This window comes from Melopsittacus undulatus, chromosome 8, assembly GCF_012275295.1.
Source record: "Melopsittacus undulatus isolate bMelUnd1 chromosome 8, bMelUnd1.mat.Z, whole genome shotgun sequence".
Lineage (NCBI taxonomy): Eukaryota > Metazoa > Chordata > Aves > Psittaciformes > Psittaculidae > Melopsittacus > Melopsittacus undulatus.
In genome coordinates this window covers 11101647-11124171 of record NC_047534.1, presented here as the reverse complement: position 1 = coordinate 11124171, position 22525 = coordinate 11101647, and the positions used below count along the sequence as shown (strand labels likewise).

At 47.1% G+C, this 22525-nt stretch overlaps 1 protein-coding gene across 3 annotated transcripts; it reads left to right on the top strand.

The window, feature by feature from the left end:
* Positions 1–696: 696 nt before the first annotated feature.
* NAA60 (N-alpha-acetyltransferase 60, NatF catalytic subunit) lies at positions 697–22335 on the top strand. Of its 3 annotated transcripts, none has more exons than XM_005152492.3 (7): positions 697–832; positions 13364–13479; positions 14861–14990; positions 16335–16431; positions 18740–18974; positions 19787–19970; positions 20422–22335. In XM_005152492.3, exons 2-6 carry the CDS (start codon positions 13370–13372, stop codon positions 19941–19943), a joined length of 729 nt encoding a protein of 242 aa, XP_005152549.1. In that variant the 5' UTR covers positions 697–832; positions 13364–13369; the 3' UTR covers positions 19944–19970; positions 20422–22335. The 3 variants fall into 3 exon arrangements, with proteins under 3 accessions (XP_005152549.1, XP_030908170.1, XP_033921579.1); XM_031052310.2 differs by lacking the exon at positions 697–832 and adding an exon at positions 1912–2000; XM_034065688.1 differs by lacking the exon at positions 697–832 and adding an exon at positions 3812–3830.
* The last annotated feature ends 190 nt before the right edge of the window (positions 22336–22525 follow it).

The window sequence follows — 22525 nt, the reverse complement described above, 5'->3', positions numbered from 1 at the left end:
GCCGTTGGCAGTACAGCAAAACATGCCCTCTAGTCCTTTTAACTGAGCTCTCTTCCTGTGCTGTGATTCCCTCAGCTCCTTCTGGTGGGTAAAAAAGCAAGGAAGAAAAGTCTTTTCTGCACATTGATGACTACAACAAAGACCTCTGAGGCCCTTGTCCTTACCGGGGAAGATGTGGTAGTTGTGGTTCTGCACTGCCTATGAAAAAACAAATCAGATGTGAAAAAACTATTTGAATGAAACTGCTGGAAACTCTGTTTTGCCCTTCTCAGTAAAGGAAAATAATTAACTTTTGGTCAGCCCTCAGGGGGTCAGCGTGGGTCCCTTCTAACTGAAATATCCTCTCTCACTTTGTGGAGCTTCAGCGATAAGCGAAAACCTTTACAATCTTACAGTTTCACGACTAGAGTCATTACTGGCATGGAGCCCCAGCAGCGGGAGAGGTCGCTGCGTGCCCCTCACGGTGCAGGACTGAGGGAAGCTGCGGGAGAGGTGACACGGGGACATGGGCACACTGCATCCCGTGTTCGCAGCGCTAGGGCCCGCGGCTCCATCGCTGATTTAAACACCCTCTTTAACGACCGCCCTGCGCTCCCTGCCCGCGGCTGCTCGCGTGGCCTCAGGGAGCGGGGTTTCCCCTCTGCGCCTGCGCCTCAGCCGTCGGTCACGTGCCGGCGGGCAGCCTATGGGGGGGCACCTTGCTGCGCGGTGTCTGGGGAGAGGAAGCGCCCGCCGGTGTCCGCCAGCCCGCCGGTGCTGCCGCCGCACGGTATGCGCTGACCCGCCCCGCCCGCCCGCGGAGCGCCCGCACGGCGCCCGCCGCCAGCCCGAGGTGAGCGGGGCCGGGGGGAAAGAGAGGGAGGGCGGGGTTGCCATGGCGACCTGCGCCCGGGACGGGCCTGGCAGGGCGACCAGGCGACGGCGCAGCGGGGCTCGGCCCTGAGGGCTGTTCTGCTGGTCGCCGTGCGGGGCCGTGGTGCGGAGAGCCCCGGGCAGCCTCCTCTGCCCCAGTCTGCAGGGGTGCGGGGCTTTCCGGTGCCGGGTTCGCGGGGCAGCCGTGCGGGAGCCCGGTTGAAGCGGCGCAGTTATGTTGGCGAAGCTGTGTTATTTGGACTGTTACAATAAATAATCCCAACTCGAGCTGGAGTTAGTTCGCTGGCACCGCCCCGTGCTCGGGTACAGCGGGGCCAAGGGGAGAACTATTCCTTGGCTTCGGTAGAGCCGCAGGAGGTCCTGCAGCCACACTGACAGCTATTCTTTCTCTTGGAATGCTGTTATGTGCAGAGGCTCAGCCTGCAGCACAGGGGGTCTGTAGCTTTAGCTAGTGCGTCTCCATTTCTTCTCCGTAGAAAAATTCCTCTCAGGAAGGCCAGGAATATGTAGTACATCACTAGATCCAGTTCTTCCTCTTGCGTGGATGTTGCTCTGTGTCTCCTGGCAGCTTGGGTCATGGTTCACAAATTGCCCTGCTTGGCTCAAAGCTCAACGCACACCACAGCAGCTTCGCTTCTCTGTGCTTTGCCCCACAGAAACATTGTGCTCTTTTGAACCAGCCTGTAGAGCTTTAGCAGAGAGAAAGCGAATGTTCAACTTCTTATCTAAGCAGGAGAACAGCTCGGTGTTTTTGCAAGATGTATCTTGAGGTTTTGCATTGATCACACCGAGTCCCAGAGACTTCAAGGCAGGGTGCTTCCTGCTGTATGTGGTGGCATAATGGTGGCTGGCTCTGTTAGAGATGTTCCAGCTGCTGTGCCCAATCCCTTGATCTGCACAGTGCTGGGTTACACCTACGCTGTCTGTATGGCAAAAGCAGTGTCTGTGTTTTGGTGTTTTGGAGACTGCCGAAGCAGCACACTGAAGGTGTGGCTTCCTTCCATTTCCTGCTGGAGTGACCAGGGCTGGTATCCTTGCCACTGGGGTTGCTGTCTCCAGCCCTGAGCTAAAGCATGAGTCTTAGACATTTGTTCTTGAATACAGGCATCAAATGATCATCTCCCATAGTAAGTTGCTTACATATTTTGGTTATGTTTGCTGTGTCAGTTTTGAACTCTGTGAGCCTGCTCTCTGTATCTGTTGTAGTCTTTCCCATCTTTGTTACGCTGCAGCACCTCCCAGTATCACCCAGCCAGTGCCAGATGACCCTGGTGAGCTCCCCTGACCCTTGGCTGCTCATTGCACCTATTCTCTCTGCTCTTGAGAATCACGTGAACATGGGCTTGAGTGTCTGGCCTTTTATTGACAGATATATAGACGTGTTATATATCTGTAACTAGCTCAGACCAAAGGCTTTCTAGGTGTGGTTTTCCTTCTCCTTTTGTTCTGATAATCCCTGGTATCTTATTTGAGTACTGCTGAGCAGCAAACTAATGTTCTCAAGGAACTCACTGTGGGAACGTGTTGTATTTTGGTTTGCTTTGTTTTCCCTTTCAGCAGTTAACACAGATTGGAAATGTTTGCCTTTCTCCAACCTGTGTTCTTTTTTCTGTTTACCAACTTTCAGACTTTGCCATTTCATTAGTCTTTTGGCATTGTGAGAGCTTTCAACAACTGTGAACAGCTTTAGATTTTACCGTGCCCAATCCCAAAGGATCATCAGCCACTTTTGTTGCATCTCTGTTCATCTCTTATTCCATCTGTTTTTCAGGAATCTGCTGAACAGTTTATAGCTGGAATCTCTTTCACTATGGAGTCATCCTGTGTTTGCTTCCTTTCTTTTAATGTGCCATAGACTCTCCTTAGTCCAGCTTGATTTTCTCAAAAGCCTTTACAGGGATGCTTCTGGTAGTTATTGGGAGTGCTGGTGGGAGGTATTTATTCAACTAATCAGTTGCCTGTATGAATAAACTCTAGCAGGTTCTTAAACATGAGGTTCTTTAATTAAAAAGAAAGGTGGTGGCTTTCCCCCAGTGTATTATAATTAGAGCAAAAACTTTTCATTTTTGAGATAACGCTGGAGCAGCTTCAGCCTCACTGGAAGCAGCGACACTGGGTGCTGTCTGACAAGGCTTTTAAAGTTGATGGTTTTATCTTGCAGGTTAAATAAGTTGGTGTGTTGTATACTAGTGTTTTAATTAGTCTTATATGCCTGGTAGCAAATAAAGAACTATGCAGTAGTATGTGAGTATTGTTCTAATATGTCATTTTGTTCTTTGAAGTAGCTGCTGCTATTGTTTTTCTCAGTGAGTTGCTTGCTGTATTTAAAGCAAGTTGACTTTAATATGTATGAGCAATAGGTAAGTGGCTGTTCTGTGAATGCCCTCTTAAAAGCTTGTGGCATTCTTATTCTTGTTTCTTTTCTTAAACCAGAAGGGTATGCTCCTGTCTTTTGGTACCTGGACTGGCCTCAGATGTCAGGGAAAGGTGTGAGAACTGCCAGTGGGGTTCAGAAAAATGTTCTTGTGTAGTTGGGAGCTCAGAGAGCCTCTAACATAATCCATGTACTTATTTTTGTAAATGAGGTCTAGTACTTCTTTCATGTCTGTTGTTATTTCTTCCCAGAAAGGATGATCTTTATTTGCATGTGGGGGTGGGGTTTTTTTTCTCTGTGGGGGGTTTTGGGGGATTGGGGTGTGTATTTCTATGAATATAGCTGTTGGGCCAGTGTAGTCTGATAAGTTGGTCAGTGAGCTGGTGCCTGTAGCCCAATTGCTATGTGAGCTGGCCCTCCCACCCAAGAAACCATCCTCTCTCTTCCTGGCTGTTTTCTACCTCTCTGCCTCCCACCCCAGCCACTCCCAGTGTAATTCATCGGGTGAGCAGGAGCAGTGAAGTTCTGGTTGGCAAGGCTGACTCTGAGTGACAACGCTGGTGAAATACCTGAGGAGTTACAGGTACAAACCTAGGGACTTCCTTGTGAGTGGTTTGCAGTGCTGATTCAGAGATGGTCATGGCCCTGCCTTCCTGCTCATCACGGGCTGCTGGGCTGGAGGCAGCCTTTGGTAAGGGACAGGAACGCCCGTCAATGACTTGATGCCACTGGCTGCTGTTAATGCCTTGCTCTTCTGGTGTTAAGATGCTTTTGAAGAAAGAGTTGGACTAAGCTGTTCAGTGTAACAGCAGAGAAAGTTCTGCCTTAGCTGAGCAGCTCTTCCACCTGCTTGAAGGTGAAATGCTGCCTGAAATAATTGTTAGAGTGGTATTGCTCCTGTCTGCCTGGGTTTTTTAACCAGTCACAGCCTGTCTGATGGCTTCAACACAGAGTGTTGCTAAAACACTTAGAGCTTCATGTCTTACACTGTCCCCCACCCACACTTCCCTCCTTCCAGAATGGTAGGAATGGGAGCTGCTCAGTTTTCCAAGGTTAGCTTTTAATTCAGTTTTACATTTTTTATTTTCAGCTTACTACTGTGGATGTGAGAGCAGACATCTGTGCCAAAATCCATTTTAAATGTTGCTAGCTTAAAACGGTAGCAGTGGTGCTCTTGGAGGTGGTTTTTTTAAGTCAAACCTGGGTGTCTGATGCTGGGAAACACCACTGAGAAAGAAAAGGGAGCCATGTTGGCTCAAATCTTACATTTAGGATGTTGGAGAGGTGCATGTTTGCAGCAGGTGTCTGCCGGCAAGGGCAGCAATGTGCTCTTCAGCGTTTTCTTTGATTCTGTTTGTTTGCTTAAGCACCTTGTTTGCAACAGCCTCTCAAAAGTTCCTTGTTTGTGGCCCCTGTAGTGAAGGGGTGAAGGGGCTGGGTTTATCGACAGCCGCGTGTTGCTGCTCGGTAATGAGGACAGTGTGGAGGTAACCGACGCAGGCTCAAACTCCCTCTGCCCGTGTTTGTACTACAGCAGGCTGTATTTCTGGCTGGTTATTTTAGTCACTACATACATTTCTGCGTGGCTGTTTATTCTAATTCGGGAATGGCAGTGGGCCTGCATGTGTGATGGGTTGTTTAGTTGGGGTTTTTGTTTGTTTTCTGGAGGAACAGCTGCTTATTGGAAACTTGCCCTGTTCAACGTTTGCAAGGTATTAGATCTCTCCTGTAGCGAGCTGCTTGTTGTAAATGTGCCTCTGTTGTGACCCTTCAGTTTTAACTCCCTGCAGTGCTGCTGTCACAGAGCAATTTTCTCTTCTCTTCTGCATCTTAATAAGAAAAGATTTAACAGCAAAACCCTGTTAGAGATTCTTGTTGCCATTCCCCGGAGGAATTGCTGTATCTGGGGCAGCAGGAAGCAGAGCCTTTTGCAGTATGCTTTGGAGACTCTTTATTTGGGTATCACCTCCTGTGAAATCTGTGGCTTCAGTAACGTATCTAGAGTTGTAGGGTAAAAGAACAGCCCGGCAAGCAGCTTGCATGCAGAACATTAACATTTCTGCTGCTGGAAGGCTGACAAGTCAAACTTCAAGTGTGCAGAAGATCAGGGATACAACTATAAAGGGATTTCACTAACAGTAAGTGTTTTCATTTCAAATGAATAGCCTCTGCTTGCTGTGCAGGTAGAACTACATTTTTGCCTTCTCATTTCTTAATATCCTTTTGGGATCTGTTTCAAATCCTGATCCTTCATGGCAGGAAGCCAGAGTTAATTGCTGTGATTCTGTAGTTTTGGCCCTCAGACATTCAGTTGTGTGTTGTGCACACCTCCATCTGGGTGTAACAGAAAATGAAGTGCAGAGCTGGGGACCAGGCACAAGTGAGGTTTTTAGAGCAGTGGTTTCAGAGATGAAGAAGAATTGGCTGAGCAGGGAGGGGTGAGCCTTTGGGGAGAGGCCTGAGTACAGGATGGGTGCTCCCAGGTTGTGTGTGACATGCTGCCTTCTTGCCTGTCTGAGTCCAGTGGCCAGGCTCTTGAAGATGGCCCACGCAAGGAGAGCTGAATATCATATTTACTTGTTTGGTATCTTTGGTGTTATGGAGGATTTTGATTTAGCAGGGTGATAACTCAAATGGCAGCATAAGCATAATGCAACAGTTGCAGTGTACAGTTGAATCCAAATACAAATATGACGCCTGTTACTGGTCCATGTGCTCACTGTCATGGTGCCTGCAGTCACTGGGAAGGAATATACAGACTGGAGCCAGCTCAGGCCCTGGGCTTCTTCAGAGTTTATATTTTTAATTGTCTGGTTTCTATACTTTGCTCAGCCACAATATGTGCTCCCCCAGTGCTGGTCTGGCCAGCTCAGGGAGACATTGTTCTTTGTATATTGTCTCAGGGCACCTGGTGATTCACTGGTGCAGCTGTATTTAAACCCAAGGTTACACCCCTGGTATTGAGATAACGTCTGTTCTCTTTACAGTACATTCTTCCCCAAGCTCCCTGTTGTTCTGGCCTCCTCCAGTGTAGGGGGTACTGGTCAGGGATGCTGCCTTGGGTGGATTTACTGGAGTAGAAAGTCCAGACAGTAATAAACTCCTTTCTCCAGAGTGATGTCCCTGAGACAAGGTCAGGCTGTGCTTTGGAGGCAAATGGGATTTGCGTAGCAGGGCTGGACTAAAGGCATCTCTTCAAGATGGGGATCTAGGAGGCTCTGCAGGGGGGAAGTGGTTGAGCAGGGCAGTTTTCTGCAGAGAAGGAAGCTGCTACTGAAGGAGTTTAAATAATGAGAAGCATAAGGTCTTGAGCTAGTGCGTGTTCCTGAGTAACCAGGGGTACACATGGGCTCTGAGGCTCCGTGCTTGTGGGTCTGGTAGAAATGACAGAAAAACATCATGCCTGGATCAAAAGGACTATTGTGGAATGACATAATCTAGCATCAGAGCCTGTTTGCAGCCATGTTCTCACATTATTTTCAGACCAAGGCACAAAATCGGTTGTTTTGTCCTAGATTTTCTATTAAGAGTCCTGCTCACTCCAAACATCTGCTAATGTGGGGAATTAAGTGATGGCAGTTTTGAGCAGCACTCCTAGGGGATGTGATGAATGGTACAGGAATGGAGGTGAAATGATCACTATTCTGCTCCTGACTGTGAGCTCCAGGCTCCATCAGTTTACATAACATACCGGGAATAAGGAGTACTGCATCTTCTGGGGTTTGTGTGCTACAAATCCCAAATGGACCTGCACAGGATTCCTAGAAGGAGCATTTGAAAGGATAAATGGAGTGTGACAAATAGCGTACAGAGCTGTGTTTATATCGCATGCACAGCAGAGGTAGCTGTACTGGTGCAGACAGCACATTTAACATCCCAGCTTTCCAATTGTGCCTTCAGGTGCAAAGGAACCAGTCTGAGCCCAGGCAGAGTGAAGAGATTTGCTCCTCACTGATGTTATGTGAGCCTGTGGGTCTGAACAGCCTGATCTAAGTTGATTTAAAACCCTGAAGGATCCTTCTAACCTGATTTGTTTTTAATTCTACCAGACTTGAAGTGGTACCTGGGGGGTGTAAAGCCAAGTATTAAAATATCTTTAAATTTTGCTTTGATAATGTTGCCCTAAGTCCTAGAAGTGCCTCTTGGAGGTTCTTAATAGTGAATTAATGATGTTTTCAAATCCAGTTACAATTTTATTGTGTTAAATGAAGAGCTTGATAACAGGGGTGTCCATGTGGAACATCCCCTGTGAAACCAGTAGCCTAAAAACACAGTAAGTTTAAAATGAAATGCAGCAGGGAAATCTTTATTGCTTTGGAATTAGACCTTTGGTTGGTTCAGATTGAGTGGTTTAATGTAAATCAAATCCCTTGTACCAGATGGTGTAAGGTAGAGAGACTTAAAGCTCTCTTACAGTGAAAATTCCTGCTGGTGCTCTTGAAGGGATACTCTCCAGATAATAGCCAAGCTTGTATCTGTTTTGAGCACCATGTTGCTCAGCCACAGCTAACACATCTGTCCTGCATTTTGAGTAGCTCTTAATTTTCCTGGGCTTTGTTTGATCCTGTTTATTTACAAGTGAGAGATGATGCCAGGTGCCATCAAAGGTTTTTTATCCCAGAAATCTCATGTTGGCGGAGTTTGAGGACTGTTCACACACACAAAACAAGGACTGGGTGGCAATGCTGGAGCAGCACCTCTGGTGAGGTACAAGGCACAAGGGAGTCCATCTCTGCCCTGCTGTGCATGCATGTGAGTCTTCCAGGGAGTATCTGCAGGCTGTGTCTGTGCCAAGCAGGTGGTGTGCTCATGTAATGTGACATACAGCTCCTGTGCATCTGCCCCTGGCTGAAGTGCTGGGTAGGAGGGATGTGACCTGGCAGCCAGAAAAGGGCCAGCTCACATGCTGCTGCCTTTGCAGAGCAGATGTGTTCCACATCAGTGTGATGCCTCAGACCTGTCCTGTGCATGCTGTGTACTTGATAGTTGTCTGGAGTAACTTAATCATTTCCTTCAACAAGCAGGTAATCCTTACTAATCTAGCAGGAGAGTGCTTGGAGAAAATGCTTTGAATTCCAGCAGGTAAAGCATCTTCCGCCCAAGTAAATAAAGGTCTGATTTATTTAATGGCAGAGGTGCCAGCAGTACCAGGGTAGTTGGCTGTGTGTCTTCTGGGACAGTGCTTCCTGAATTGTAGGATCACTTTATAAAACTATCTTGACAGTTCTTGTTTTTCTTTATTCTTTCCTGCAGGTTTGCTTTTATCCATTGAGGATGAGTTGATTTCCATTAGCTATAAAATTGGAAAGTAAAAGATTCTGATGAGCTTCAGTCTTTGTTTCTGCAAGTGAAGAAGATACCTTCATGTTGTTTCTTGTGTGAACACTGAATTTGAAGCCAATACACTCCTTATTGAAGTTACATATGTATACAGTTCTAGTTACTATTCATTTCGCTTTAATCTTAGATTACCTTGATTTTATTCTGCCAGAAAATTCAGTGATATTTGTTGCTAGATGATAAAAATTTTATTTGGAATTTTCATGATCTTATCTGGATGGAGATTGAAGTCCAAATAGAAGTTCATAAACCCAGCAACTTGGGATGGCTCATTGCTGAATTCCAACTTACTTTCGCAGGAGGCACAGGGCAGAAACATTGTCAAAGCATATCTAATTGTGTTAAATGATGGAAATCTTAACTTGTTGAACCTCTTGACGAGGCTTTTGCAGGCATGGAAGTGCTTGAGGGATCTTTCAAATTCATTTAAGCAGCTCTCTGCCAGATTCTAGTAAGCATCAGGCCTTATTCTGGATTTTGTCCTGGGTTCAGCTGTAGCAGTCATTTTTCTCCTTAGTAGCTGGTGCAGTGCTGTGGTTTTGACTTTAGTCTAAGAGCAATGCTGATAACACACTGATGTTTTTAGATGTTGCTAAGTAATGCTTAACTCCAACCAAGGACATTTTCAGTCTCATATTCTGCCATTGAGGAGGAGCATGGGAAGCGGGGAGGAAGCAGAGACAGGGCACCTGACCCAGACTAGCCAAAGAGGTATTCCATACCACAGCACATTGTGCCCAGTGTATTAAGTGGGGGCAGTCACCTAGAAGGCCCAGATCACTGCTTGGGTCAGGCTGGGTATTGGTCGGCGGGTGGTGAGCAGTTGTGTTCTCTTCCCTTGTTATTTCCCTTATCATTATTATTACTGGTGGTAGCAGCAGTGGTTTGTGTTATACCTTAGTTACTGGGCTGTTCTTATCTCAGCCCATGGGATTCACATTCTTTTGATTCTCCTCCCCATCCCTATGGGAGCAGGGGGAGGAAGGCAGGGGGAGTGAGCAAGTGGCTGCGTGGTTCTGAGTTACCAGCTGGGCTTAAAAACCACAACAGATTTGAATACCCCATTGGATTAAGAGTGCTGTTTCTCTCAGTTTCTCTAGAAATAATGGTATTATCTAGATTTTATATCTTCGTTGGTTTTTTTTTTTAAATACAAGAACTGTAAGAGGGAAAGAACTTACTCTTGAGAAATCCTGAGCTGAGTTTTTTATAGGTGTGAAGCATCTAGTTCAAGTAAAGAAACTGTCCCTGTACCTGGTAGCAAACCTAAACTCTAAACAACCATTGTGCTCTTGCACAATGAGACCTACAAGTAGGTGGTAGAAATATGCGAGTACCAGTACTCGGCTCATTGTGCTGAGTGAACAGTGATAGTTCATGGAGTCCCAACCATTGCTTGGGCTGAGGCTTCTCTGCCTTTTAGGCAGAATTACTGTGAAATACTGTTCTTGAGCTCATTACAGCTTATTGATGCCAAAGATTTATGATGTTATTGTAAAATGGTAAGGTTAGGCCTTACAATATGCTTTGACTTAAAAATATATGTTAAGTTGGCTTATTTAGTAATGTACTTACTCTTTTCATCCCACTCCCATTACTGCTAAATACTTGTAATGAGAATTTGAGAGGTTGCTCTGCAGATCTGCAGTGTACCCAAGGCCAAAATGTTTTGCTACATTTGTTTCAATAGAGCAAGGCAGAACACTAGTGGAAATGATCAAAATCTTTCTACTTTCCTGGAGGGTTTTTCTTTGTTTTGAAATTAATTTGTTGTACATTAATACCTGCAGGTTTTAGGTAGGAAAGGAAACCAAATGCTCTAATTCTGCTCAGTGCTAGCTTTGTTATTTTGGAAGGGGTGCCCTCAGAGCTCTTTCAAATGTCAACTGTGCAGTTATTTCATAAGCACAAAATGTTGGCTGGTTTTATACTCGCCATAGATGAGTGTTTCCCACTTTGACACAAGGGGGAGGTCTCTGTGCGCGCTGGGTGGAGCAGTGCACGGTGTTAACCATGCCACTTCCACCGGTGCGCTGAGCGCAGGAACAAAGGGCTGACACACCTGGGGAACAGGTATTAAGCGACATGACTTGACTTTGGGGTTTCACAAGCAGCTGTGGACCTCCCCCCATCAACAGCACGAGGCTGGAGCCGTGTTTTGTGTCAGAGCTGAGTGTTGTCAGTGTTGTAGTGTGAGTGGAGGCTATAAACCTCCTAAAGGCCCTTTTAACTTCTGTTGGGTGCTGGGGTTCTGTTTTGCACTGATACTAGTTACTTCCAAACATCTTTTCTGTCCTCTAAAAGCAGGCTGACTCTAAAAGTGATGCTGTGCTCACTGTGCTAGCTGAGGCATTTGTTCAGGACTCTGGCTCTGCTAATTGCAGCATGCCACAGGCTGTGCAGAGGGCCAGGACCTGGCTGAGTCTTGGGTGTTTGCCCAGATGTCTCTGCAGAGCCAGCGGCTGTCATTGGGGTATGAAGAGAATGGACTTCCTTGGGATTTCTTCTCTCCTGGACGCAGCTCTTCCAGCAACAGCAACACCTGGCTAGGGAAAGAAGTGCTCTCCTAAAACCTTGTGGCAGGACACAGTGCTAGGTGGTGCCTGAAATGTTCTGTAAATGTGCAGGAGCATCTGCATTGGGCCACGTAATGCAAAGCAGATGGAGAAAGTCCCCACAAATGCAACTGGTGCTGGGAAATGACTTTCTGGATTTGAGGGGAGAGGAGCTATCCTGTGCAACAAAATGGTCATGGATTACTTTAAGGCTGGCTTCAGCCACAGGATAATGCACGATGCTTGCCCAGCTCTTTGAGAATATAGCGTTAAATAAACACAGACTAATCCTCACAAGAATGCATCCTGTGCTGGCTCTGCCTCTCCTGCTGCAGCTGAGGCTGCTCCTAGGCCCCTGCCTCTTCTGTTCATTAGCAAAAATATGGCTCTGTGGTGGTTGTTTCATTTAACTGGTTCCTTAATGCTGAGAGTGCTGCCCGAGAGGGGTGTTGCCTTACAGGAGCATCAAAACTGACAAAGGAAAATAAAATGTACAAGAAAAAGCACTTCTGTTGCAAACCCGAGTGCTGCTTAACATCCTCTAGCATAGCAATGTACTGGGACTTGGAGCTTTGCCATGGCCAAAGCAGCTCTGGCTCTATGTGCTTGCTCACTCGTCCTCCTTTATCCCCCCACCCCGAAGCTGACCTTATGGTACCCAAGCTTTTGCCAAGCAGTTCTGGCCTACGAATGATTTTGCCCTCACTTTGTGATCTTGTGGTGGGCCACTGCTCTGGAATGGCTCAGAAAGGGTCCGGTGAGTGTGCCACCGAGCTCCACACTGCTGTGCACTGGCTGCTTCAGCATACTAGAAGGTCACCAGGGGCTAGTGCTGGAGAGTGTGCTCGCTGCCACAACAGAGTACAGATTTGAAGTCCAGCGTCAGAGGGCTTGAGCTGATTCTAGGAGTGTAAAATTAGTTTTAAAAGCAGCCAGGAGTACTGGCTTTGTGGGGTTTCTAGGCGATAAAGTTGGTTTGAAACTGGCATCCGACTGGTTGTGAAAGCTGTAGGCTGCTTGGTAAATATGCAGCCAGAGTCCTAGAACAGGCTGTGAAGTAGCTGTGGTTCTTTTTTAAGGGCTTATTTGGAGAAGAATGAGTGATCCACATCAATATATATATAGGTCCCTGTGGATGCCTTCTTGGGGAGATACATAGGACTGGTCACTGGGAGGAAAGCTGGGTCTGGGAAGGATCCCTTGCTTGAAGAAACCCATCCCATTTCACCTTTTCCAAGAGCTGTAAGAGAATGTCCTTGGAACTCTGTTAAAGCATTTTGCCATTCTTTCTGCCTACATTGGAGAAGATTTCCTTAGATGATAGTGGACCTTATTTGTATCTTTTCTCCTGTTGTTATGTTGGTTCTTTGATGTGTTCCAGGTTGCATGCAAACCAGTGCCAGAGTTTCTTCTTCTTCCCTGTTCTTCATTCGTGTGGCTGTGCTGCAAATGCTTTTACAACCACTTATGTTACAGCTTGCTTCTTTGCCTCTGGTACCTTGTTAGGAAAAGGCTGAAGACATTGGAGTAAGTGTCCTGTGCATGGTTAGCAGGGTTGTGGTAATGCTGTTGTGAAAGAAAAGGGTATCTTGGCATTTCTGTATTTGAATGCTGTCTGCTGGGCAGGAAAGGAAGCCCTTGTGGAGCTGTAGCAGGTAGGAATAAGGGGAAATGAAACTCATTCACCAGCGTAAGTTAAACAAAATGAACCTTTTAAAAGAATTTGAATCCTCTGCATATATACTAACTGGAGATGATGGCGTTGTGTAAGAGTTTATAAACATTTTTCTAGCAGTGCTTCCTTTTTAAGCTGTTTGTTCACTTTTGTTTGGTCCTGCGTAGACATGTGAAGAGCTCCATGCATCATAAGCTACACTTGGCACATTGTTGGCGTACTTAATGCAGCATCCCGACCTCTTTTTAGAAGTGGTTGGTGCCACACGTTCCCTCACGCAGCATTGCTGGACCATGGTGTGTAGAGATGCAGGGCTGGATCAGGCTGAGAAGTGAGATGTGCTGATCCTGTGGGCAGCAGGGCTTCGACTTGCTTCTTGGTTAATGTTGCCATGTTTTGGTTCATCTCTCTTGAAAACTTATTCTGCTAAGAAAAACAGCTTGATGCTGAGACCCTCCTGCTGCCTTTGTGCAGATGCCTGGCTGCAGCTGGTAGTCACAACCTGAGCTGCTTCATTCCTAACATGCTTGCTTTCTTTTCTTGCAGGCGTGAATGACAGAGGAGGTGCCCCCCACTGCACTTACAGACGTAAACCTGCGTCTTCTCTGCCACAATGACATAGACACAGTGAAACAGCTCTGTGGTGACTGGTTCCCAATAGAGTAAGTTAATGGTTTTGGGGGTGAGATGGTGGGGATCTAGAAACAAATGGTGTGAACCTGCACTGGCCCAGTTCAGAGCTGACAGCAAGGGCTCTGCAGCTGTCTGGACTAAGATAAGAGCCAGTTCTGAATCTTTTATGCACTGGTGGTGTTCCTATTAATGGCCTTTTGCTGCTTGTCCTGATCAGAAAGTTCCTGTATGCAGATTTTGGCAGAGAAATAGGCTTTGTTATTAAGGGGGTAGATCATCTCCTTGGGAAAGACTCTGTTTGAGATGGGGAAAGGAGCACACTTCCAGGGAAAAGGATAGCAACCTCATGCTTGTGAAAGCCGTGTTCTGGAGTGTGTGCCAAGAAAACACCCTCAGAGCTGAACCAAACTGACCTGGAACAACTGTTCCTAAAGGAACGTCTATCTGAATGTCCCAAGGGACACCGAACAGTACTTGCCCATGCACACGGTGGCTCCCGAAGCTCTGGCTCAAAGCTGATCTCAGTCTGTCCCAGGTCAGTTCCCCAGGTTCCCATTTGGTAAATGCTTGTGTCAGCACAAGCATGGAATAAGATTTTCTGGGGAACAGGGATAGCTTACTGGCTTAAAGCTTCCAGGGAAACTACAGCTGTAGATTTCAAGGATTTATTTAGCTTTGTCAAGGTTTATAGAGGATTTTAGTGGTCTGTAATTAAGATTGCATAAAATGTAACAAACCAGCAAAAGCAGTCATAGTATTTTGGATTTGTAGATTTCTTTTAAACACAAGGCATGCTGTGCTCTCACTTGGAAATAAAAGAATGTGTGCTGATTTCCTGTAGTAGCTGCAGGAGGAGGAGGAAAGCTGGAGGCTGGTGATGCAGTCTTTTTGGTACCAATATGCAGTATTTTTTTCACATGTGTATAAGTTAATGAGATTTTTACATCTCGGATGAGGGCAGGTGGATCTTGCGTTTAAAAATAACTTGCTAAAGACGGAAGTGAAAGCTCTGGGCTGTGAATGTAAATGAAATGTGGTTGTCTTAGCAAGGCAGGAGGCCATTACGTGTGTAGCCTGCATTGCTGCTTAGATGCAATTGAAAGAAACCATGCTACCAAATGGGGTACAGCAGCTGTTTGATGTTCGTTGGTACTCCACAAGAGTTGAGACAGGAAGGGTGAATAACTTCCTAACCCAGATTACATGGAATAAGACAGCCCTTTCACTTGTACAGCTTCCTGCCCTTAGTCTTGTGTAAAATACATTGGTGTGCAGTTCCAGTGACTGGCATTAAAGATGTTGCTGTCCATTTCCAGTTGATCAGCATCTTGGCACAGTGTTGGCTGTGCTGCTGCCTACTTCCATGGACTCTGTGTCCCTAAACTTTCCTGTTTTTTCTTCCTTCCTCAGGTACCCTGACTCATGGTACCGGGATATCACTTCCAACAAGAAGTTCTTTTCTCTCGCAGCCACTTATAGAGGCTCCATTGTGGGAATGATAGTGGCAGAGATCAAGAGCAGGACAAAGGTTCATAAAGAGGTATGCTGCTAAACTGTACTTTGGTAAGAGATAGTCCACCTCTTGCCATGGTTAACTGGGATGGGACCTGTTTGGGATATTTTTTCTCCCTCTATTCAGACACTTGTTAAGAAACCAGGAACATGCTGATTTTCAGCTAATGAAGTGGTGGGATGGGTCTGAACACATGGGCTGCTGAGCAGCCTGGAACCATAGTCTCTTTCTGCTGCAGCTAGGCAGCTGTGGCTGGTGGGAAGCTGACTGCTCAATGTGCTGTGCAGAAGGATCCATTCATGCAAGTGTAATCCAAAAGTGACAGTGTAGGAGACCATGTACCTGTTTGGCTGTTTTCAGTGTCCCTGGTCATCCATTGCTGGTGACTGAGGTTTGAGCAGCTGTAGGAGAGTGAACCTCTTCTGTTCTTACACAAGTGTTTAACTTCCTTCACTGTTCTGGATAAGTCACTACAGTGACTTCTACAGAATCCTTCATTTACATAGCCACGTCTCTAACAAAAGCAGAGGTGATCAATCTGCAGAAGGCTCAGGCTTCACGGATGACAGAGCTTGGAGGTCAGGAGAGACAGCACAGTACAGCAGAGAGGTGAAGAAGAGATGGTCTCTGAAGACAGTATGGGAATAGACCACTGGGTTAGTGTACAGAAAACGTCATAGGCAAGAGGATTAAAAAGAAGCAGGGGAATGCAGAGAATTCATAACTTCTAAAAGGCTCTCAGTATTATGATTAAACAGTAATCTTAACATGTATAGGGACTGAAAACATTGAGTATCATGGGTCTCTCCATTTTAGCTGTCTGGCTTCACCTCAGAGCTAGTCAAAACTCAGAAACTGCATCTGCAGCAACTCTAACAAAAAGCTCTTGTTCCAGCCAAGCTGAAAGCCAGTTCAGCCACTGCTTCAGGCCATTGGGCCTGTAAACATGTTCCTTGTCCTCCAATAGAGACCTCCAGCTGACATGAAGCTCAGATGGAGCATGCAGACAATAATGACTGTTGCTGGACTGATGTAGATGCTGATGGGTAACTCCAGAATTAGCACTGGAATTCTGTCTGGTAAAGAATGCAAATATATTCTGTCCTGAAGCTCACAAATAATGTATATAGTAAGAAAAGATCCTGATTTGTGTTCTGTGTCTGGGAAGATTATATGAAATACATATATAACCCCTAAGGGATCATGCTTGGAGGTTTTAATTCCCCACGTCTTTTCCAGAAGATACAGTGAAGACTGTTCAGTGAAGTTTCCAGCTATAGCCTTGTTTTCAGATGTTCTAGGTTGTGATTCTTGCTTTCTCCTGTGCCTCCCCAGATATCCTACTAAATAACTTGTCCTTTCTCTCCTCAGGATGGAGACATCCTAGCTTCCAATTTTCCTTTGGACACACAAGTTGCTTACATCCTAAGTCTTGGAGTGGTGAAGGAATTCAGGAAACATGGAATAGGTAAGATGCTGCAAAGTGACAACTCTGTTGCTGTCATTTGTCATGTGTGGGCATGGCTGAAGGAGACCTGCAGTACCCTTTTGAGACAAGCTTGTTGATGATTTGTGCCAGCAGTTGGGAAGGTGATGCACTCACATCTCTTCTTGGTGTTAATGTGAGTGTACTGAGATGTTGTTACTGGCTTTCTGCATCTTGATCCTGGGGGTAACTGAGCACACAAACTTGCACTCCTGCTGCTGAGACTGAAAGTGCCAGGACTTCACCCTGGAGCAGGGTTTGAAATTATTTTCTTTCATGGGTGTCAGAAGCCTGGTCCCTGAAGCAGGAAATAGAGCTGCTTATAACTTTTTACCTTAACACATAGAACAAACATTTAGAAGAAAAAGAGTGTAACTTGGACCTGATGAAATTTGTCACTTTTAAAAGTCAGCTCTGAATGCCTACTGCAGCACACAGCTTTTTTCCAGCCATTTGACAATCCTGCAGTCAGAGTTCATCTCTGTTTACAACAGGATGTGTTTTGTTGTGAAATAAGTGCCCCTGTGGGGCACTTTCAAGCATGATCTGTCTTTGGTCTGCAAAAGGAAATAGGCCAGGTTTGACAGCATGGCCCAGTGTTGTACATCTGATATTTCTTCAGTAGATACAGGTATAACTCTTCTTCTTCAAGTCCTCCCTTCTCTTACGTTCTTGTTTAGAAAGATACATACTGATAGGATACATAAAGAAATGACCGGAAGAGGCCTTAGTGAGAGTGCTGTAGTTAAAACTTGCATTGAAATGCTGCTGAAGATAAGTATTTTCTTCTTTGCACAGAAATACAAAGAACACAGGATAATGTTCAGGGAAAGTGGTAAAGGGGTCTCCTGTTTCATAAAACTGTGGTGGGTTTGAGTCTCCTTTCAGGTTCCAAAAGCTGATTTATTTTTTTTTCCCAAGCTCCATCTTGCTGGAATTTTCTCCTTTCAGGATTAGTGTGTTCAGTACCCATTACATATTTACAGCCCATTGCTGTGTTCCATCAAAATCTTTGGTCTTGTACATGTAGCAAAACCACCTAAAGAAACTATTGCCTGCTGGCGCTTCTCCTGAGACCTTTCTCTTGAGAGCTTTTCTACTTGTGTTTGAAGCTGAAGTCTTTCATGCAGGAGCCTTTTCACCCAAGGCACACTTCTAAGCACTAAAGCTCTGATTTTTCTCTGGCAGACATTAAAAGGCTTTGGTTTCTAATTCTCTGTTATCCTTAAACCAGAGGGCAGTTGGTTCTCTGAGAGATAAAAGCATGGAATATCTCATAACACAGTAAAACAGCTCTCCTGTTTCTCACCAGTCTCTGGGTGGTGTTTTTGTGCTTAGCTGATTTAAAAAATCCTCACTAAGTATTGAGTGACCATCAAGTCAGTGCTGTTGACTTCTGCTCTGAAATCCTATGTGTCCTTGTCCCGGAGTCTTACATTGGATTGTGAAACAGCAGCATAAAATCTCATCTGTGTGTATTAGCTAAACTATTTCTTTAGCCTGTTTTTACCACACCTCATGGAAGCAAGCTCCTCTGCAGGTTGTGCTGGGTCCTTCATGCCATGTTGAGGTGGTTTGGATGAACCTCCAGGTCTCATCTCTTGGGGCTGGAGTATCCTCTGTGCCTGTCTCTGGTTTCTTCTGCCAAAGAGACTATATCCCATCTCCCATCCTTAGGAGAGATCTTAAAATCCTACCGGTTCTTAGATTTGAATTCAAGTTCAGCAGACACAGTGCAATAACCTGCTTGTCAAGTCCTGTTGTAAGTGGCTTTAAAATACATAGATAGAATCATAGACTCACAGGACGGTGGTTTGGGTTGGAAGGGAGCTTGAAGCCATGGGCAGAGACACCTTCCACTAGACCAGGTTGTTCTGTGTGTGTGAATGTGCTCTGTTTCATACATGTGATGGAACTGATTCCATTGAAAATCATTCACTGACCCTCCCCAAAGCTGGGAGCTGCTTACCCAGGGATGGGCATTATTGACAGCTTTCTGTGTCTGGCTCTTCTTTGTGGTTATTGAATCAGAAGTTTGTATCTTTATAAGATGTGTTTTGTGAAGCTATGCTCATAGGCAAGGTGAGGTTCATATTAAAACCACATAATGTGTTCCTGTTCAATTCATCAGGAGGGTTTGTGAGAACTGGGTTAGACCTGGGGTCTCCAAGTGAGTGCAGCAGTCACTGCTTAGACACTGGGTGCAGATCTCAGCTGGGACCTCCAAACCCTTGTGCTGCCCTGCAACAGCAGCTGCACTGTGTGATTCTGATGCTCTTTCCTTCAACAGGTTCGCTTTTGCTTGAAAGTTTAAAAGACCATATATCGACAACTGCCCAGGATCACTGCAAAGCCATCTACCTGCACGTCCTCACCACTAACAACACAGCAATAACCTTCTATGAAAACAGAGACTTTAAACAGCACCACTATCTTCCCTATTATTATTCCATCAGAGGGGTCCTCAAAGATGGCTTCACCTACGTCTTGTACATCAATGGTGGACATCCACCATGGACAATCTTATATCCTTTACCTTCAGTCTGATTAGCAATGGAGCATTCTAAAACGAAACTGTGTTCTGGGTTGACAATAGCAATCTAGCAATGTGTGAGCTGGGGTAGGTGTGGGGACTGATGCCCACTCAGACACGAGTTTAATCTGGAGGTGGATGGAAGGTGATGTTAGAGGAATAGGACAGAGGCTTGTTTGTCCCCTGAGAACAGTTCAGAGAGGCAGTGTAGGATGGTACGTTGAGTTCTAAGTTGGAGCAAGTTTAATACTAGTGATAGTGAATACTGGTGTTAAGCCAAAGTGTGCTTGTGGGGTGCAGGATTTGGCCAGGAGCATGGCAGAGAAGCCCTTTGTCTTGCTTCCTGTGACCTGGGATGCTATGCAACCCTGTCGTGGCCTAGATGTCAGCAGGCTGCTCTCAGACTGGCTTTGGGAGTTCGTTTCAGGTCACTGGATCATGAACAAGAAACTTGATCTTTCCTGGGTGTAGCTGGTCAGTCCAAACCTCTCCAGGCAAGCGGATGGATTGCCATCCCCACAGGAACTCACTGTGGAGTGCAAAGGGAACCAGCAGCTGCTTAGAGAAGGTATTCCCCACACAAGTTGGAGCCAGTGTTCCCAAGCTGCCGCCCTCTGCAGTGCAAAGCAGACCTGCTTTTGATAGAAAGGAGCAGGCAGTTAATACAAAGAGTAGAACCGTGTAACTGAGCAGAGCAGCTTTCACTGTGTCATGGGGTCTCTTTAGGGAGTGCTAATCCCCAGAGTTATTTTAAGTTATTTCTTGAGTTACAGTGTGAATGTTGCTGTCCTTAACTGGGGCCACTGACTACCTGCAGCACATTGGATCAACGCTGGCCAGCCTGAGCCCATGTTCAATTCCCCAGAGGATATATCGGCAGGCCCAGAGCCTTCTCTGCAGCCTTCTCCCTTGGTCAGGCATTTCTGCCAAGAGCGGCATTGAGTACAGCCGGACAATGTGATGGGAGCGGAAGGTACAGAAGGCAAAGGTGGGTACCTGGGGAAGAGCTCCCTTCTCTGCCCAGGGCCAGCAGTGATGTGGTGGCAGTGCCCATGGCCACTGTCCTGAGGGGCTGAAAGTGTCCTGGAGCTGCAGCTCTGCTGCTGGGCAAGCTGCTGTGTAAGGTGTCTGGGGCACAGCGATGCCCCGGCCTCCAGCTGGGGGCCAAACTCCCATTGGTTCTGTTTGAATGGAGTTTGAACTCTGATCTTGCTTTCTTGAGCCCAGAACCTGACAGCAGATTAACCTGTCCCTGCTGTCTCTTCCTTTTCCTAGCTGTGTTAGACCAGCTTGTAAGATTTGGTGACCACAGTCCTCGCTCTTTGCCCAGCACAGTAATTAGAAGCCCATTTGCTGTTGGCTCTGACACAAGGAGTTCAGGACAGCAGCTCCTCAGTACACTTGAAGAAATCTGTAACACCTTGTTTCCCTTTCCATAGGGATTGTTCTTCCTTTCATCTCCTGAACCATCCGGCTCTGCATTGGTGCCTGTGATGATGACAGCTCTTGATCAGTGACCCAACCCCTGGACAGGACTCCTTGCTCCACAGGTTGACCGAGATTTGGTAGACTTCACACTTGCGGGGCTGCAGCCCTGCCTTCCCCCATGGCCTCGAGCCCTGGCTGTGCCCCGGCTGAGGGCCCTTTGCATCACCACTCTGTGTGCATGTTGCACTGTCCCTGCCACTTCCCTCGCCTCTGGGTTGCTCCTATTTGTATACGTGATGTAGAGGGGTTCAGCTGCTTGCTTCCACACCATGGCTACTGAAAGCAGGGGGAATGAGGTTAATGAATCTGTGCTAACCATGTAAATGAACTGTAAGTGCCCTGGCAGGATGTAGTCATGCCCTTATTTCCAGGGAAGGGGGAGCAGGATGAGGGGAAGTGGGGATCATGTCTGGGTCCTGCCAGGTCAGGTGTTGGTGCTTCCTGCGGGTAACCTCCAGGGAGGGCAACTGCCTCGCATGAAAAGCACCCAGCCCCACCAGCCCTCCAGAGTGGTTTACAAAGCAGCATCTCATTCAGGATGCATCGAGTAGAAGGCAGGGAATTAAATTGCTATTTCATAGTGAAATATATATATATTATACTGTATAGATCTTTCTGCCTTTGTCCAAGTTGGAATGTAGCAGGGGAGGGAAGCTAGGGTGTAGAACTGCTGCAGCCAGAGCCCTGCTCCTCCACTGCATGCACCCCCCCTTGGCCCCGGGGCTGGACTATGCAGGCTGCTTAGGGATGAGATCTGTGCACAGATCACAGCAGCTTCTCCTTGCTGCTCATTGTTGTGCTTCAGGCCATGGTCTGGGCATCCCCAGGGCAGTGTCAGCAGGCAGTCTCCTGGTGACTGTCCTGTGGTTGTCCAGCAGTGTCCTGGCTGCAGGAGCCTCCATGGGCAGGCCAGCCTGGGGCTGGGTCTCAGCTCACTAGCAGTTAACATCCAGCCTGTGCCCCTGGGCTGGCACTGCCCATGGCTGTTCTGGTTGGTGTTGCTGGTCCCTCTTCTGGGATCAGAGAGGTCTAACTCAATCACTGACAGAAGGCAGAAAGGTTTCCATGAGGATGGTCAAGCTTGAAGCTGTTGGAGTCTGAGCTTGGAGACCTTCAAGCCCTGTGAATCTGGGGCTGACCTTGCTGTGGGCCTTGCTCTGAGGGCAGAAGTCCCTTCCAACCCATCCTCTGGCTCAGCAGGGCAAGCAGCTGGGTGCAGTTGCAGCAGCAGTCAGGCTGAGCATGGCTCAAGGGATGCAGTTCTGTAGCAGAGGACCCACAATGGGGTAGGGAGCTGCAGCCTGAGCTGGAAGCTTCAGCTGAGGTACCTCTCTTCGGGGTTGTAGCTAGGGCACAGGATGGGAGAGGAGCTCTGTTGCCATGGCTGGGATAGGCTGCGGGGGCTTTGGCTGTCCCCAGTGCTCCTCTTGCATCCTGGCTGGGCCCCACTGCCAGGGCAGGCACCACTGTGACCCCCTTCATTCCACAGTGCTTTCCATGGGGAGACCTGAGGCACCCTTCCAGCCTTATTTATCTTGCCACGTTTTGGGGTTTTTTGCTCATCCACATTTTAGTTAAACATGTCTGTTTGTTGATTTGCGAGTTTCTTTAGGAGCTCAAGCCCCTGGCTTTCCTCAGCATTTGCTTTCTCTGGACCAGAAGGCCTCTTTCTCTCCCGATTCCCTGGCACTGTTCCCCACTCTCCCTGCTGCCCGTTAACCCAGCTCCGCTGCTGCAGTTCTTGGGCGCTCCCTGAGGGGAGCTGTTACTGCGCTGTGTCCTCTGCCACCCTGCCCCGAGGAGCGCCATTGCTGTCCCCATTGGCCTCTCTAAACGTCTTCAATTAAACTAAGCCTCTTTCCTGAGTTGTTTCTCACTCTGTGCTAGAGCTGGCATCCGAGGAGCTGCTCGAGCACCTTCACCTGACCTTCTGCTCTGCCAGGATGGGGGGTGATCTCCCTCTTGGCTGGGATGGGGGGTAGCTCCTGCTGGGATCAGCTGGGAGCAGGGCAGCCAGCAGAGCCTGCCCAGTGCACCCGAGCTGCTCGAGGGGGG